The 19,498-nt window shown below is 41.9% G+C and overlaps 1 protein-coding gene across 1 annotated transcript in view; it reads left to right on the top strand.

The window, feature by feature from the left end:
- CHN2 (chimerin 2) overlaps positions 1–19,498 on the top strand; it is a 337,298-nt gene that overhangs the window by 195,498 nt on the left and 122,302 nt on the right. Inside the window, exons 4-6 of the mRNA XM_005205489.3 lie at positions 10,790–10,821; positions 15,069–15,182; positions 18,839–19,124. Of these exons, the coding sequence (XP_005205546.1) occupies positions 10,790–10,821; positions 15,069–15,182; positions 18,839–19,124 (432 nt within the window). The remainder of the gene's footprint in view (positions 1–10,789; positions 10,822–15,068; positions 15,183–18,838; positions 19,125–19,498) is intronic.

The raw sequence follows: 19,498 nt of genomic DNA, 5'->3' as shown, positions 1-19,498 counted from the left end.
CAGGGTTGTTTGGAGGCTTAAATGAGAAAATACATGAAACCCTAAGGACAGCTCCTGGCAAAGAGTTGTTGTTCATTCATTCAGTCGTGTCTGAACTCCAAACAATCCTGGCAAAGAGTAGCCGTTCAATGAGGGTTAGCCTGTTACCACAATGTTCCAAGTCCCATTGTTTTTCATATGTATTATTTCATCTAATCTTTGGAACAGCCTTATTAAAATAGTATATTTTTGTAACTCTAGTTTTATTGAAAATCGAGAGAAATGAGATGCAAAGAAGTTTAATAACCCACTCAGGGTCACACAGCAATTGAATTGACAGCAGGGCTCTGTGTTCATAATCTCTGTCTCATTCTGCAAACATTTAATGAGTACAGGCACCCTTTGCTCTCAGAACAATCACTCTCCGAATATTTGCTATAATGACTCACAAAAGCTTTTGGCCAAAATCAGTCTCCCAGTTAAAAAGCTGCTATCACAAGTTCTCCTATGTGGGACAGCTTAAACTTCCACATGTACATGACTCCCCTTCAAAATGCACATTCTGCATTTCTCACGGGCTCCAAGGTGATGTCAATGCTGCTGCTCCGCAGGTCATACTTTGAGCAGCAGGGAAGCTAGATGATGGAAGAGGGGCTCCTTCAGACCTCAGAGCCCTCCTGATTGGCCTTCTGTTTAAACATGCATACTAAGTCGCTTCAGTTGTGTCCAACCCCTGGCAACCCTATGGACTGTAGCCTGCCAGGCTTCTCTGTCCATGGGGGTTCTCCAGATAAGAATCCTGGAATTGGTTGCCATGTGTTCCTCCAGGGAATCTTCCCTACCCAAGGATTGAACCCATGTCTCCTGCAGCATCTGTAGGCAGATTCTTTACCGCTGAGCCACAGGGGAAGCCCCCTTGTTTAAACATACTGAACATTATATTCATAACTCTCCCCACTTCTCCCCTGAAGGTTTAGTTCCTCAGTACTTGTTTAGGCCAGGTACCCTGGGGCACTACCAACTCAGGTCTAATTTAGATAGTATCTTTCAAATCTGCAGTAGTATCTCATTGTTTACGATAGAACATGTTCAGTGTAGAAGGATAGTAAAATTCCTGTTCCATTCAACCATGGACTGCACACAAACATACCTAGTCATTATTTTATGAAGTGTTAAACAATTTTATAGTTAGTATTTAGATATTTCATATTATGCAGAAATTCTTAAATTGTTATATATTTAAAGCATTTTAGTAATGTCTGGGACATGGATATTTTTGGATGTTTTACAAATGAATTATTATTTTTTCCATTTAAAACAGTAGGATATAGACTTTTGTTATTTGAAACTCTAGTGACCAACACATTTTTAGAAATGGATTAGGTTCAGATAACAAGAAGTGCCTGCATTCACTCTGTGCCAGACATCGGGTGAAATTCTAGGAATACAATGGTGACGAAGACAAAAATAGCTGCTTAAAAAAACTCACAGAATAGTTAGAGAAGAAACAAGCAAGTTAAGATTTAAAATATGGTAGGATGTCAAGTTTTTCAGCAGAGATAGGTAGAAGGAGCTTTAAGAGCATGGAAAATAACGGGCCTGCCTCTTTCTTTGGTACACAGGAGGCTCTTTCTGGATACCAATGATAGCTAATACCCATTGTATATCTAGGTACTCCAGGCACTGTTGCAAGCATGATGTATGTATTTACTCATTTAATTATTAAAACAACTTAATGAAGCAGATACTTTTGTTACCATCTCCATTTTAAAGATGAGGAAACTGAGGTACAGAGAAGTTAGTAACCTGCTTATGGACACACTGATATGGCCTTAAAGCCAGGCAGTCTGAGTCTAGAGCCTGCCCTTCCAAGCATCTTGTGATCCACCTTTATTTTATTAAAATGAAGTTCAGGATCTTAAAGGAAGAACATACCAAAAAATGATGGATGTGTTAGGGGTGCATTTATAGAACTGTAAACGATTTGCTTTGATTGGAGCCTGTGATGGTCATGGGCTGATGAGGCCATGAGGTGGGAAGCTATGACAATTGCGCTGGCTTCACATGTAGAGGAGCATATGCATGGATCCTGTGGACTGGGCTGGACAGAACTAAAACCGTCTTCAATAGTCACAGCGCTGGCACTAATTATGTATGAGCTATGATACACAGTTATGAAATAGTTTTCCATATATTACATGAGTGTTGTTGCTTTCCAATCAGTCATCTTGGGAAGCTGTGCTTTTATTCCTCCAGCTTCGCATTGCTCATAGTGTCCTGGGAATGCTTTTCTAAAGTATCTTTAGAACAAGTCATAGTGCACATCTTATTACTAGAAAACCATGCTTCATTTTTGTCTCAAATGGATTTCCTCGTTGGGTCACTCACCCTATTTACTAAATTTAGCTCTGAATAACTTTTGCCTGTTTGTTATAATAACATCTACTCTCAAATCCATTCTCAAAAAACAAATGTATGTTTCTATTTACCAGTGATTCTGAAACTTCAGTATATGCTTAAATATCATCGAGGGGGACTTCATTAAATAGCACATCAAAGCCCCACCTTCAGTATTTCTGAATCAGTTCTTCTTAAAAAGGGATCGGGAATCTGCAACCTTTAACATGCATCCTAAAATTTCTGTTTTGAATGACCAGACCACACTTGGAAAAATGAAGCTGTTAGGATATTCAAGAGAAAGGGTAACAATTATTAAGGCCAGTTCCAGAAAAGGAATTCCAAATGTGTTCTGATCAACAGTGATGTCAGTGGCAAATACTGCCCTCCTAGGGGGACTATTACCCAGCTGTTGTTGTTTAGTCGGTAAGTCACATCCAGCTCTTTACAACCGTGGACTTCAGCACACAAGACTCCTCTCTCCTCCACTGTCCCCTGGAATTTGCTCAAATTCATGTCCATTGAGTGGGTGATGCTATGCAACCATTCATCTTCTGAATCCCCTTCTCCTTCTGCCCTCAATCTTCCCAGCATCAGACCTTTTCCAATGAGTTGGCTCTTTACATCAGGTGGCCAAAGTATTGGAGCTTCAGCTTCAGCATCAGTCCTTCCAATGAATATTCAGGGTTTATTTCCTTTAGAATTGACTGGTTTAATCTTCTTGCTGTCCAAGGGACTCTCAAGAGTCTTCTCCAGCATCAATTCTTTGGCATTCAGCCATCGTTATGGTCCTACTCTCACATCCGTAGATGACTACTGGAAAAACCATAGCTTTGACTAGACAGATTTTTGTCAGCAAGGAGATGTCTCTGCTTTTTAATACACTGTCTAGGTTTGTCATAGCTTTCCTTCCAAGGAGCAAGTGTCTTTTAATTTCATGGCTGCAGTCACCATCTGCAGTGATTTTGGAGCCCAAGAAAATGAAATCTGTCACTTCTTCTACTTTCCCCCCTTCTATTTGCCGTGAAGATGGGACCAGATGCCATGATCTTAGTTTTTTGAATGTTGAGTTTTAAGCTAGCTTTTACATCTCCTCTTTCACCCTCATCAAGACGCTCTTTAGCTCCTCTTCACTTTCTGCCATTAAAGTGGTATCATACATATCTGAAGTTGTTGATATTTCTCCCAGCAATCTTGATTCCAGCTTATGATTCACCCAGAGTGGTATTTCACATAATGTACTCTGCATAGAAGTTAAATAAGCAGGGTGACAATATATAGCCTTGTCATAGTCCTTTTCCAGCTGTGAACCAGTCCATTGGTCCATGCCCAGTTCTAACTGTTGCTTCTTGATCTGCATTATACAGGTTTCTCAAGAGACAGGGAAGGTGGTCTGGTTCTCCCATCTCTTTAAGAATTTTAAGTTTGCTGTGATCTACAGAGTCAAAAAAGTTGACTTTTTCACAGAGTGAAAAAGTTGGCTTAAAACACAACATTCAGAAAACGAAGATCATGGCATCTGGTCCCATCACTTCATGGGAAATAGATGGGAAAACAGTGGAAACAGTGTCAGACTTTATTTTTGGGGGCTCCAAAATCACTGCAGATGGTGACTGCAGCCATGAAATTAAAAGACGCTTACTCCTTGGAAGGAAAGTTATGACCAACCTAGATAGCATATTCAAAAGCAGAGACATTACTTTGCCAACAAAGGTCCATCTAGTCAAGGCTATGGTTTTTCCAGTGGTCATGTATGGATGTGAGAGTTGGACTGTGAAGAAAGCTGAGTGCTGAAGAACTGATGCTTTTGAACTGTGGTGTTGGAGAAGACTCTAAGAGTCCCCTTGGACTGCAAGGAGATCCAACCAGTCCATTCTGAAGGAGATCAGCCCTGGGATTTCTTTGGAAGGAATGATGCTAAAGCTGAAACTCCAGTACTCTGGCCAGCTCATGCGAAGAGTTGACTCATTGGAAAAGACTCTGATGCTGGGAGGGTTTGGGGGCAGGAGGAGGAGGGGACAACAGAGGATGAGATGGCTGGATGGCATCACTGACTCAATGAACATGAGTCTCAGTGAACTCCGGGAGTTGGTGATGGACAGGGAGGCCTGGCGTGCTGCGATTCGTGGGGTCGCAAAGAGTCGGACACGACTGAGCGACTGAACTAAACTGAACTGACAGAGTCAAAGGCTTTAATCTAGGCAATTAAGTAAAAGTATATGTTTTTTTGGAACTCCTTTACTTTCTCCATGATCTAACAAATGTTGGCAATTTGATTTCAGGTTGCTCTGCCTTTTCTGAACCCAGCTTGTACATCTGGAATTTCTCAGTTCATATGCTACTGAAGGTTAGCTTGAAGGATTTTGAGCATAACCTTGCTAGCATGTGAACTGAACACAATTGTACAGTAGTTTGAACATTCTTTGGCATTTCCCTCTGAGATTGGAATAAAAACTGACCCTTTCCAGTCTTGTAACCATGCTAAGTTTTCCAAATTTGCCAACATATTGAGCACAGCACTTTAACAGCATCATGAAATTATGAAATAATTTAGGATTGAAAAAGCTCAGCTGGAATTCTGTAACCTCCATTAGCTTTGTTCATAGTAATGCTTCCTAAGCCCCAGTTGACTTCACACTCCAGGATATCTGGCTCTAGGTGAGTGACCACACCATCATGGTTATCCAGGTCATTAAGACCTTTTTTGTATAGTTCTTCTGTGCATTCTTGCCACCTCATCTTAATATCTTCTGCTTCTGTTAGGTCCTTGCCATTCTGTCCTTTTTCTAACTCATCCTTGCCAGAAATGTTCCCTTGATATCTCTAGTTTTCTTGAAGAGATATCTGGTCTTTCCCATTCTGTTGTTTTCCTCTATGTCTTTGCATTGTTCATTTAAGAAAGGGAGGGAGGTGGAAGCGGGGTACACGATGGAGGGGACAAATGTATGCCTATGGCCAATTCATGTTGATGTATGGCAAAACCATCACAATATTGTAAAATAATTATCTCCCAATTAAAATAAATAAATTTTAAAAAAGAAGGCCTTCTTATCTCTCTGAAACTCATCTCTCTGAAACTCTGCCTTCAGTTGGGTATATCATTCCCTTTCTCCCTTGCCTTTTGCTTCTCTTCTTTCACAGATATTTGTAAAGCCTCCTCAGATAACCACTTTGACTTCTTGCATTATTTTTTCCTTCGGGATGGTTTTGGTCACTGCTTCCTGCACAGTGTTACAGACTCCATCCACAGTTCTTCAGGAACTCTGTCTACCAGATATAATCCCTTGAATCTGTTTGTCATTTCCACTGTATAATCAGAAGGGATTTGATTTAGGTCATACCTGAATGATTTAGTGGTTCTCCATACTTTATTTAATTTAAGTCTGAATTTTGCAATAAGGAGCTTATGATCTGAGCCATAGTCAGCTCCAGGTCTTTTTTTACTGATTGTATAGAGCTTCTCCATCTTTGGCTACAAAAAACATAATCAATCTGATTTCAGTATTGACTATCTGGTGATGTCCATGTGTAAAGTCGTCTCTTGTGTTGTTGGAACAGGGTGTTTGCTATGACCAGTGCATTCTCTTGACAAAACTCTGTTAGCCTTTGCCTTGCTTCATTTTGTACTCCAAGGCCAAACTTGCCTATTACTCCAAGTATCTCTTAACTGCCTACTTTTGCGTTCCAGTCCCCTATGATAAAAATGATATCTTTTTTGGTGTGAGTTCTAGAAGAGGATGTAGGTCTTCATAGAACCAGTCAACTTCAGCTTCTTCAGCATCAGTGGTTGGGGCATAGACTTGGATTATTGTGATGTTGAATGATTTACCTTGGAAATGAGCCGAGATCATTCTGTCATTTTACAGATTGCACTCAAGTACTGCATTTCAGACTCTGTTGTTGACTATGATGGCTACTCCATTTCTTCTAAGGGATTCTTGCCCACAGTAGTAGATATAATGGTCATCTGAATTAAATTTGCTCATTCACATGGATTTTGGGCTTCCCTAATAGCTCAGTTGGTGAAGAATCCACCTGCAATGTAGGAGACCTGGGTTTGATCCCTGGGTTGGGAAGATCCCCTGGAAAAGGGAAAGGCTACCCACTCCAGTATTCTGGCCTGGAGAATTCCACTGATGGTATAGTCCATGGGGTTGCAAAGAGTCGGACACAACTGAGCGACTTTCACTTCACATTGATCTTAGTTCACTGATTCCTAAGGTGTCGATATTCAATTTTGCCGTCTCCTGCTTGTCTATGTCCAATTTACCTTAATCCATGGACCTAACATGCCAGGTTTCTATGCAATATTGTTCTTTACAGCATCAGACTTTACTTTCACCACCAGACATATTCACAACTTTCTGCATTGGTCCAGCCTCTTCATTCTTTCTGGAGCTATTTGTAATTATCCTCTGCTATTCCCCAGTAGCATATTGGACACCTTCCAACCTGGGGGGCTCATCTTCCAGTGTCATATCTTTTTGCTTTCATACTATTCATGAGGTTCTCCTGGAAAGAATACTGGAGGGTTTTGCCATTTCTTCCTCCAGTGGACCATGTTTTGTCAGAACTCTTCATCATGACCTATCTGTCTTGTGTGGCCCTATACAGCATAGCTCATAGTTTCTTGAGTTACACAAGCACTTTCGCCAGGATAAAGCTGTGATCCATGAAGGGGAATCTCCTGTAGATGGTTCTTATTTAGAGAATGATGTTCAGTTATACTTATTTTAAAAAAAATCAGCCACCATTTTGCACAGTCACCCCACATAACCGAAGTCACTTGTGTCTTGGGGAGTACCCATTTCGGGTGTGTGTTTGCTCAATGGTTGGCTTAGTATCCTCCTTTTGCAAAGAGTGGTGCTCCTTTCAGAACCAGGTGGATCATGAAAGGATCCAGCATTGGAAGATGGAGCAAAATACCCACAAATTATTACTTTTTTCCTAAAAAGGTTGGACTTCTTTCACTTCTGAAACTGGATCACTAAACCCCAAGAGCCAGTCACGCTCACAGTGACCAGCTTCACCAGTGTGATGGGCTGTCCAGCTTTAGCCATTGTCCTGGCGGGCGACTTCCCTTCATGTTGGGATATGTTGTGTTTTTGTCCCTTCCTGAGTCCATGTGACTACCTAAATTAGCCCTCCATTTTTCTCAAGTTGCCTAATTTTAACGACGTAATTCTCAATGAAAACGGAGGAATTTCAGAGCTGTTTTACTTATTATTTATCAATTGTCCTTTGTCTCATTCACTGAAGAGAATCTCATACACCTGGAAATTGAAATTCTTTAATAAAACAAATCTGTGTTTCACAGGTACCTAATGATCCCATCAATATTTAATATGAAGCAGTGCCTGGGGCAGAGTAAGGCTCCTTTAAGGCAGTACTCGGTCACAAGGAGGACGTTACTGTAGTCAGATCCCTTGCCCCTCAGAGCCCTGATGTCAGCTGACTGTGCTTTGTCAGGGTCTGAGTATCCAAAATGATCCATCTTAAAAAAATGTGGATATTCTATGATTTTTCTGGCATCATGTAACTTAAATTTAGCTCTTGACAGCTCAAAAGCTCAGTGAGAGGTGGAGAGACAGAATGTTTAGATTCCTGTGAGAAAAAGTTTAGGAAAAGGAAGAGGTGATTGTTATAGCTTTTTATCCCAGTCATTATTTCTCTCTTTAACACTAACAAGGACAGCTATATTTTCTTTACGAGCTACAGAGACAACACCAGGAAGAGAGATTGAATCAGATCACTATCAAAACAGCTAGGACAGTGGGAGCCGTGATTGGATGTCTGTCCACATCCTCTGTCTTCACTCTCTCTTACTTCCACCTTTCCTCTCCCCCATGTGTGGCTTTGCCAGATTTAGAAGGAGAAAAAAAAAAATAAATGAAAACAGGATGTCTAGATAAATTTGAATTTCAGACAAATGAAGAATAGTATTTTAGTACACATTTTGTGTGATATTGGGTGCCTATTCCATGACGGTATTCCACGTGGAGTCTCTCCCACACGATTCAGTGCTCTTGTTTTATTTTCTTGCAGTTTTCATGTGCAGATTTGTTCTTCAATTGGGTCAAAGGGTCCTTCAGGCAGGATCTTATCTGGTGTTTCTCAAGGCACCCTAGATATTGACTTCCCTATTTGGGGGACTATGTTAGATTTTTCAAAAGTTACCTTCTACTGCAAGTACAGAACACCCCTGAGCTCTTTATATATTTCCTCTCATATCTCTGAGGTCATCACTTCATGAACAATGACCAGGCTGAGCACAGAGCTCTGAGCATAAGTGTGCTGTGTATTTTTATGAGTGATAGACGAACTGAAAGCTATTTGTTGTCTGAAGAGGCAATTAAATTAACTTACCTGCATGCCAGGAGTTAGTAGTAAGCTCTATCTGCCATGCTATCCATCTGGGAAGTTAGGTTAATTACTCTTCCCTTTTGGAAAGATAAGAGGATGGAGGAAGGGAATGAGGTTGGGAGCTATACCTAGTTTTGTAAACGTATGTCCTAAGAGTAGGAAAGAACTGAGAAAGCTAATGTTGTTGCTAAGTCGCTTCAGTCATGTCCAACTCTGTGCGACCCCATAGACCGCAGCCCACCAGGCTCCACCGTCCCTGGGATTCTCCAGGCAAGAACACTGGAGTGGGTTGCCATTTCCTTCTCCAATGCATGAAAGTGAAAAGTGAAATGGAAGTCGCTCAGTCATGCCTGACTCTTAGCGACCCCGTGGACTGCAGCCCACCAGGCTCCTCCGTCCATGGGATTTTCCAGGCAAGAATACTGGAGTGGGGTGCCATTGCCTTCTCCAGAGAAAGCTAATAGAATGATGTAAATGACAAAATGTGCAACTCACATTCAAAAGCTTCCTAGTATGTAGAGTCATGGTACACATCAGATAACAAGGTGCCTTTTTACATACTTTGTGCTTCGATTAATGCTATTATTTAGATCATCCTTTGTAAGTGACACCTAGCAGGCTTCAAGCCTTAAGATTAAGAGTGATGAATGCCCTCTCTTGGTTCAGTGCGTTTCAAGTGTAAAATGCACAGAAGAGTGAACACATATTTAGACATGTCTAGATGATTAGTTTTATGCCAGCTAGGCTTGCCCAAGGCAGGCTTGTCAAGATGGTCCCCTTGGCTCTCCCTTTTGAAACTTCCTCTAGTGCATAGCTCCCTACTGCCCATTTCAGTTTAGTTCAGTCACTCAGTCATTTCCAACTCTTTGTGACCTCCTGGACTGCAGCATGCCAGGCCCCCCTGTCCATCACCAACTCCCAGAGTTTACCCAAACTCATGTCCATTGAGTCCGTGATGCCATCCAATCATCTCATCCTCTGTTGTTCCCTTCTCCTCCCACCTTCAATCTTTCCCAGCATCAAGGTCTTTTCAAATGAGCCAGCTCTTCACATCAGGTCCCCTGCATCATTTGAAGGGTAGAGGTAAGCTAGGAAACTGCCTTCAGATACCACCACTCTGTCCTGCTGAGAAAACTGCCCATTTGACTATATACAGAAATGACTGTAAATGAAATAGCCGCCCAGCTCATATTCTACTTTAGCAAATAAACATGAACTTGCTGTTTATAAGCATCAATGAAAATCTATAACTTCTTGTAGCTCTACATATCCTCAGTGTCCCTGGAATCAGACTAGGAAGAATAAAAGCGGAACATGGGAATTCATGTTAATTTCTCACCAACTCCAACACCTTTAACCTAAGAAAACAAAGTTCATACAAAAGTAGATTATCACATATATGTGGTAGAAATCCAGTGTGATTACCCCAAGGCTCAAGATATGATTGAAAAATCTTTTCTGGAATTTTATGCTTTTCAGTCAACTCATAAATCTTATTCTCCAAAGTTTATACCTCTGATGTCAAATGAATTTTAGCCCATTAGCCATTTGTTGAAAAAATGTTAGGATGTAGGTTTTATCTGTAAAGAGACCAAATTAAGCTTATTTTTTTAATCCTGGTGTACACCCCATTTTTATTACAACCAAATATTGAAACAATTAGAGGAAGATTGAAATAAATATTTATGTTTTATTCATGCTAGAAGTACTTATTCTCTCCTTCAGGATGAAGCCTTGTAATACTGTTATCAATTCCTTAATATTAAAATAAGCCTCATTTTATTTCCTTTGAAAATTTTTTTATTGGATGTTTGAGTTTGGGTGGGAATGAGCCTAATGATTAGAGAAATATGGCAATTCTAGATCATTTTTACTCAAGAAAGTTGAGTGTGTTGGTTAACTCCAGAATGTCTTAGGTCTCTGATTTGGGGAATAAAAACTGTAATAAAATTATTTCCAGGACTCTAGCTCTGTTTATTTGAATAGTAGTTTTATCTATCTGATTTGAATTCAAATGCATTATTAATACTTTTCTTCTTTTTTAATATAGGTGGAAAACAGACCAAAATATTATGGAAGAGAGTATGTATTCTGCTATTCATTGTTTTAATAACATAATAAGTAGTAATTTTCATATGTCATTTAAATATTAAATATTAAAAATTTTCCAATATATAGTCTTCATCAAATATCCATTGTGCAAGAGTTTAATAATAAGGATAAATGCAATCAGATCCTTTTGTATTGAATTTTTCTTATAATATTCAGGTGTTTGGCTTTCACAAATGTGGGAGGATCACTATCTCCTGCTACATTCAGTTCTTTTCACAAAAGCAGCCACTGAGTGCCTGGAAGTATTTGAAACATAAGGCAGCATTTTCCATAGTTGTGGCTCTCTTAGTCTTTCGTCTCACTTTCTACCTCAATACCATATAAACAGCTCGAGTCAAAGACTGTAAACTCAGGCCGAATTCCTGGCTTTCACGCACCTCAGTAAGTGCAACACTCAGGAAAGTCATCCCATTTCCTTGCAGTCTCATAAAACCGAAATGATGATTTCTCTTGATGTGGATCTATTAGCCAAATTACCTTAATACCATAATTATGATTTCCCCCATTTTCCTCTTAATTTCATCTCTTGTTTTACTTTCTGAGAAACCTACTGCAAAGCAAATATGCATTACCATAAAAACAACCAGCAGGCTGGGGCTGTGGCCTGGTGCACAGCTCACAGCAGACAGAACTGCCCAGCACAGAGTCAGGGTAGATACATAGTTCACTCTTCTTCCCACGTCCAACCTGGAGGCATTCAGAGGCAAAATCTCTTTCAAGTCCACCGACCAAACTCAAACCTCCTTCCTCTATTCCCTTACCCATCAGAGCTTCACTCTTGTGATTAATGATGCTATTATTTGTCCCAGTTCAGCAGCTACTTCCTAATTGCCATGGCTGCATTTCTGAACCTTCCTACTGGGCCTTGAAAATGCAGCTAGGGGTTCTGGAGTACCTGCCTGGACCATTGGCCTCCTCTCTTCCACCCCACATCCCTAACAGTCAACATCGATATAAGATGACATTTTTTTCTTCAGTATACTGTTTTGGATTTTACTCCAGAACAACACCAAAAATAAAGAATTAAAAAAGAAAATGAAAATCTAATATATACTTCTAAAATAGAACACTTTTGTACATGAATTCCAAAAGGAACTCTATTCATTGTCTTTTCCTTTTTCGCATAAAACTTTTATTGAATAACCTCCTAGTTCTCATCCTCAAACCCCCATCCACATAAACTGTGTAGTGAGAGGAGACCAAAGAAACCACAAAAAAGGAACGTTTGCTATTAGAGGGAAGTTAGCTTAAAAACTTCAGATTCTGTGTTTCCCTTTCTTTTTAAAAAATAAAAGGTTTTTTAAATTCCATTCAAAATATAAGATATGCTCTCTTCAGGAAACATTTGTACATATTTTTTTCTTAGAAAGAATCACAATAAAGTGTGGACAATGGGTGTCATTAGTGAAAAGGGAATTTGTATTTTTCTACTGTTTATATTTTTATTTCTTTTGTGCCTTTTAATTTTCCCACTGTGGATAGGTATTACTTCGGTTTTTAAAAAGTTAAACGATACCTAATTAACTGGGGAAAATTAAAGCACAGGGATCGAACCCAAGTCTCCCACATTGCAGGCAGATTCTTTACCAGCTGAGCTACAAGGGAAGCCCAAGAATACTGGAGTGAGTAGCCTATCCCTTCTTCAGTGGATCTTCCTGACCCAGGAATTGACCTAGGATCTCCTGCATAGCAGGCGGACTCTTTACCAACTGCACTATCAGGGAAGCCCATATAGGAATTGACAATGTGGAAAATACCATAACCTGCCATTAGAGAGAAGTATTGTTAACTTTTTTCCCTTCACCTCTTTCTTTCCAGTCTTTGTGCAGGCTTTCTTTTTGAAAAGTTGGGATCATAATATATATATATATATTATGTCCTATATATATATAGGACACTTTTAAATCTATCCCTAAAGGGGATGCTGAGCTGCACGCTGAGTCTTCAGGTGCACAAAATTGTTACTTCTTTCAAACAATTGAATGTATCTTAGTTTTTGACACTTGGCATCTGCTGCTGGCCATCCCTGAAAGTTTAAAAAAAGAGAGTTTAAACAAAGCTGCTTCCCGGTTAGCCGCCTGTTGAGGATGCTCCTCCTCTCGTGGTTTTCGCCCTTCTCCACCCAGAGAGTGGTCTGGGCCTGGGGTGTCCGATTTCTCTGCCCTCCTCTGTGTGTGTCTCTTCCTGCCATGGTCATCCCCACAACCCCCCTGCCCGTCCGGTTGTATCCTGGACATCCCAGCCTAAACGTCTTCTGCACCAGCTTCTGCCCTTTCTGACTCTGATGTGGGAAACTTTCCAGTGCCCTCTACTCTTCTACCCTCCCCAAGTCTGTCTGTCTGTCTCTCTTTCTGTCTCTCTGTCTCTCTCTCACTGGCCTGGTAACTGCAGGCTGCCCTCAGGTCCCTGCTCAGACCATCTGTCCAGTCTTCTCCAGCCCCAGCTCTTGCTACAAACTAGGTCTCCAGTCTATGGGCATACCACTCTAAATGCGCCCAAGCTCGTCGTCAAAGGAGGCTTCTCCACCTCCCAAATCAGACCCACTGAGCCTGGGCTCTGGCCAGATTTCTCCCAATTTCCCTCCCAAATAACTGGGGACACTGGTCTCCTTTTGGGCAGTTTTGGGCAGGAAGATTACTCTTATGTCACACAGTACGTTTATCCTCACCCCAGAAATGCACTGCTCCAAGACCTCCATGTGTGGGCTTTCAAGATTTAAAACCAAAATTTGAGAAGCCACAGCCCCTCTTTTTCCCAAGCTATCACTGTCCTAGACTTTTGAGAGTTGATCTGAGAACTCAAAGCCAGAACATTGGGACCTCGCTCCCCTAAGACTAAAGCTTCAGCTTGTAAGATCTAGCTGTACAGAATAGAAGGGAATTAGGACATAAAAATTGTGATACATGAACTTCCCTGGTGGCTCAGTGGTAAAGAATCTGCCTGCAATGCAGGAAGCACAGGAGACTCGGGTTTGATCCCTGAGTTGGGAAGATCTCCTGGAAGAGGGCATGGCAACCCATTCCAGTATTCTTGCCTGGAGAATCCCATGGACAGAGGAGCCTGGCAGGCTAAAATCCATAGGGTCACAAAGAGTTAGACACGACTGAAGCAACTTAGCATGCACCCATTGTGATAGGTATATTTTTTTTCCAAAAAATTATCCTGGTACATGTGTCCTGTAAATAATCTTTGCATTCCTGGGGAAAAACTTGTGTAGCCATTTCCCTCCCTTCCCTCTCCCTTCCAGGAAGGTAAAAGAGGATTATTTGTCCAGAAATTTTTTTCTCTAATTTATTCTTCCAAATTCTCTAAGATTGGGGAATCCTAGAAAGAGAGTGTTGGTCCCTTTCCCAAGAGCCCAGGGCCCCTTGGTACCGACCTAACCCTGCAACCCAGCTCCCACCTTCCTCTGTAACACAGAATGATCAAATCTCTGAAAACAGCGTTGAGCAGCTGTTATTGTTTGAGGGTGACAGAGAGCCGGCTGGTTGACTGTCCCTAACTGAGGTCCTGTTCTCTTCTCCCCTGGCATCACCATACGCTCTCTAGGGCTCAGACATCCCTTCCAGAGCGAGGCAGTCTCTGGCTAAGCCTGAAATCCTACTGCATTTTCTACATGCATGTGTAGAATAGCAAGGGAAATAGCAAGGGAAAAAATAAACATTATCTTTTAAAACAGAAAAATAGGTACATTCTCCACACACATCCCTAAGCGATCGCTCTCAAAATTTAAAGAAGTGGAAGACTGTTCATGACTGCTGGCTATTCTTTCCAGTGAATGAGCCTCTTAAATGAACAGCACCCCACACCTGAAGTAAGCAGGGTGATAATCAGTATGTGTTCATCTGCAATCAGGATAATACATAGTGAGCGGGGAGCTAAATTGGTAAATGCTCTTTTGTTATTCCCCGCGGTTAAAAGAGGAGTTGTAACCTGGCTTTTGGTTCTGACTTTAATTTTCAGCTTGTGAGCAAAGACAATAGCAGAAAGCCAGGTGGACTTGGCCTTCTTCCTTTTGTTTTGCGTGTTATCTGTTTGGGTGCATGCTGGGAGGTGGGTCCAAGCCCATCTGGAACTATACATTAGTATAGTTCCTTCTTCATTAAGGTGAGGAGCCGTAAATTCCAGTGGTCCCACCATGTTTTTTAACCAGCTCTTTGTGGTCCGTACTTGGTGTATGGTCTGTTCAGAACAAAGATGCTCTTGTCTCTTCTCAGGTTCCACGGTATCATATCCCGAGAGAAGGCAGATGAGCTTCTTGGAGGCGTAGAGGGTGCCTACATTCTTCGAGAAAGCCAGCGCCAGCCAGGATGCTACACGTTAGCACTAAGGTAAACGCGATTATCCAGTTGCAACTGCTTTGCAAGGATTTACTTATTTTTCCCTTTTTTTTTATTGTGGTAAAATATACATAACATCCAGGGCTTTCATGGTGGCTCAGCTGATAAAGAATCCTCCTGCAATGCAGGAGACCCTGGTTCGATTCCTGTGTTGGGAAGATCCCCTGGAAAAGGGATAGGCTACCCACTCCAGTATTCTTGGACTTCCCTGGTGGCTCAGATGGTAAAGAATCCACCCACAATGCGGGAGACCTGGGTTCCATCCCTGAGTTGGGAAGATCCCCAGGAGGAGGGCATGACAACCCTCTCCAGTATTCTTGCCTGGAGAATCCCAGTGGACCAGAGGAGCCTGGCAGGGTATGGTCCATGGAGTTGCAAAGAATTGGACATGACTGAATGACTAAGCACAAGCACATACATAACATGCAATGTATCATTTTAATTATCTATAAGTGTGCAATTCGTGGCATTAAGTATATTCTCAATGTTGTGCAGCCATCTCCACTATCATCTCCCAGAACTTTTTCTTCATCCCAAATAAAAACTCCATTAATCAGTTGTTCCCCATTTCCCCCTAATTATTTTTTTTTTATTTTCATGTCATTTACAAAGTGCCCAGCAGCATATTACAGGCTTACATGTGTCCTGGGTCACAGATGTTATTGGCTGATGGACTCCAAGGCTCTGTTTATGCATGCACAATATTCTTGGGAGAATTATCTGCAAATTTAGTGCTTCTAGAGCTGCTTCTGCCTGAAACATCAAGCCAGTGAATTAAGACATACCTCTGCCTCCTTTTTCTGCACAAATTGTGTGCTCAGTTGTGTCTGATTCTTTGCAACCCCATGGACTGTAGCCCGCCAGGCTCCTCTGTCCATGGGATTTTCCAAACAAGAATACTGGAAAGGGTTGTTATCTCCTCCTCCAGGGGATATCTTCCTGACTCAGGGATCGAACCTGCGTCTTTCTGCATTAGCAGGCTTCCTTACCCACTGAGCCATATAGAAAGCTTGCCTCCCTTCAATTCAATTCAGTTCAGTTGCTCAGTCGTGTCTAACTCTTTGCGACCCCATGAATCACAGCACGCCAGGCCTCCCTGTCCATCACCAACTCCCGAAGTTCACTCAAACTCACGTCCATCGAGTCGGTGATGCCATCCAGCCATCTCATCCTCTGTCGTCCCCTTTTCCTCCTGCCCCCAGTTCCTCCCAGCATCAGGGTCTTTTCCAATGAGTCAGCTCTTCGCATGAGGTGGCTAAAATATTGGAGTTTCAGCTTTAGCATCGGTCCTTCCAATGAACACCCAGGATGGATCTCCTTTAGGATGGACTGGTTGGATCTCCTTGCAGTCCAAGGGACTCTCAAGAGTCTTCTCCAACATCACCATTCAAAAGCATCAATTATTCAGCACTCAGCTTTCTTCACAGTCCAATTCTCACATCCATACATGACCACTGGAAAAACCAGAGCCTTGACTAGACGGACCTTTGTTGGCAAAGTAATGTCTCTGCTTTTCAATATGCTATCTAGGTCATAACTTTCCTTCCAAGGAGTAAGCGTCTTTTAATTTCATGGCTGCAATCACCATCTGCAGTGATTTTGGAGCCCCCCAAAATAAAGTCTGACACTGTTTCCACTGTTTCCCCATCTATTTCCCATGAAGTGATTCAGTTCAGTTCAGTCACTCAGTCATGTCTGACTCTTTGCAACCCCATGAATCACAGCACACCAGGCCTCCCTGTCCATCACCAACTCCCGGAGTTCACTCAAACTCACGTCCATCGAGTCGGTGGTGCCATCCAGCCATCTCACCTTCTGTCGTCCCCTTCTTCTCCTGCCCCCAATTCCTCCCAGCATCAGGGTCTTTTTCAATGAGTCAACTCTTTGCATGAGGTGGCCAAAGTATTGGAGTTTCAGCTTTAGCATCAGTCCTTCCAGTGAATATTCAGGACTGATTTCCTTTAGGATGGACTGGTTGGACCTCCTTGCAGTCCAAGGACTCTCAAGAGTCTTCTCCAACACCACAGTTCAAAAGCATCAATTCTTCAGCGCTCAGCTTTCTTTCTAGTCCAACTCTCACATCCATACATGACTATGGAAAAACCATACCCTTGACTAGACAGACCTTTGTTGGCAAAGTAATGTCTCTGCTTTTCAATATGCTATCTAGGTTGGTCATAACTTTTCTTCCAAGGAGTAAGTGTCTTTTAATTTCATGGCTGCAGTCACCATCTGCAGTGATTTTGGAGCCCCCCAAAAAAAGTCTGACACTGTTTCCACTGTTTCCCCATCTATTTCCCATGAAGTGATGAGACCAGATGCCATGATCTTCATTTTCTGAATGTTGAGCTTTAAGCCAACTTTTTCACTCTCCACTTTGATCAAGAGGCTTTTTAGTTCCTCTTCACTTTCTGCCATAAGGATGGTGTCATCTGCATATCTGAGGTTATTGATATTTCTCCCAGCAATCTTGATTCCAGCTTGTGCAGCCCTTATCAAAAGTCTTCACCTCACATTGTGGGTGTGTGCCTGAACAAACATGCATTTGGTCCACTGGGTTCTCTCTGGAATCATATTGACCCATAGACCTCCCACTAGCGATCATGACACTTCATGCTAGCAAGCCATCAGAACAGAGCTCTCATAAGCACTTTACCATGAAATCACAGTATTAAAAATCATAGCACCCCAAAGGCATTGCCTTTACTGCACTTTCCTAACCTGCATCAAATATTTTATGTCCTTCGATCCTCAAGACAAATCCTGCAAGGTTTGAGGAAAGTTTTCAATTTCAAAATCGGATAATCTTCCAAAAGTTCATCTGTGAACTCTTTGGAATTAGGAAGCACTGTCTCTGTGGGAAAAAATGGTGTCAATGAAACACTTCCCAGGTCAACCCACAAAGATGTGTTCAACCCACCATCTCGGTGTTGTGATTGTAGAACGATGCTTTCCCAGCTGCACTTGGAGATGTCATATCTTCAGTGATGTCATCATGAGGAAGCACTTCAAGAATAGCAAGTGCTCTAGGGATGCAAAGTTTTTTCTCAGCTTGCCAGCATCCCCTGCAGCAGGAGCTGACAGTCCCAGTGGGGAACCCGGAAGGGGCTGTGAGCTGTAGGACCAAGACCAAGAGGGGACAATCAGCACCAAAAGGAGAGAATCCTAATGATCAAGTCTCTGTGATGCTGTCACTGATCCTCAAGCAAGTTGTGCTGCACAGCTCCCCTGTTCCCCTTCTGCTGGACCAACTAGGGTGGAAGGCATGGGTGCTCTACTGATGATGGTCAAAGATATAATAATAAAAGGACCCAAGGCCAGTGCTTATAACTTCCCCTGCAGAGATAATTGCCTGGTAGAGGGGAGGAAGTGGAGGGGCATGGCTGGCTTCCATTAAGAAATTTTTAACATATTTGTGAATCAGGCAGTACCCCATCTCTTCAAGTCTCAATTCCCTCAGCTGTCAAACAAGAATAATAATTGCACGTGTCTTGAAGGGTCTCCATGATAACCTAATGGGGGGAAATCAGGTCAGGCCCTTAGCCCAGTGTCTGGCATTCAGTACAGATCCCAGAAGTGTTAGCTGACACTGTCACCCACTGACCTGGTTTCTAAAACTCTTGTCATCTCTCCTTCCTCATGGGCAGGTTTGGAAATCAGACCTTAAACTACAGGCTCTTCTATGATGGAAAACACTTTGTGGGCGAGAAGAGGTTTGAATCAATTCATGATTTGGTCACAGATGGCTTGATAACACTGTACATAGAAACAAAAGCTTCAGAATACATTTCCAAAATGACAACAAACCCCATCTATGAACACATTGGATATGCCACTCTACTCAGAGAAAAAGTATCCAGAAGGCTAAGCAGGTCTAAAAACGAATCAAGAAAAGCCAGCGTCACAAATGAAGAGCACACACCCGTCGAAAAGGTAAGCCACGCGTGGGACAAAAACAGTCTCTCTGTTTCTAATCTATGCTGAAAACCCGGATGCTTAATTCAATACGTGATTTGCCAGACTGTTGCAGGAGACCAACACACTCCCATCCAAAAAACCTTAGAAATTTTGTGCTAAAAGAGACCTTGGAAATCTGATTTCAGTTCAACTCCCTCATTTTCCAGATGAGGACAGTGAGGTCAAAAATGTCCGATGATTTGCCAGAACTCCTAAGTCAGAGCCAGGACTTCCACTAATAATTGTGAGTTTATTTGAAGTTTGAAAGAAAAAAAAATCCTTTAAAAAAATTAGTGTTTTATGATGAAAATGGTTACTTGTATTTTTAATTGCCATTTGCAGTGTCACTG

Source organism: Bos taurus, chromosome 4 (genome assembly GCF_002263795.3).
Source record: "Bos taurus isolate L1 Dominette 01449 registration number 42190680 breed Hereford chromosome 4, ARS-UCD2.0, whole genome shotgun sequence".
In the NCBI taxonomy this organism is placed as follows: Eukaryota; Metazoa; Chordata; class Mammalia; order Artiodactyla; family Bovidae; genus Bos; species Bos taurus.
This window is presented reverse-complemented; position numbering and strand designations above follow the sequence as displayed.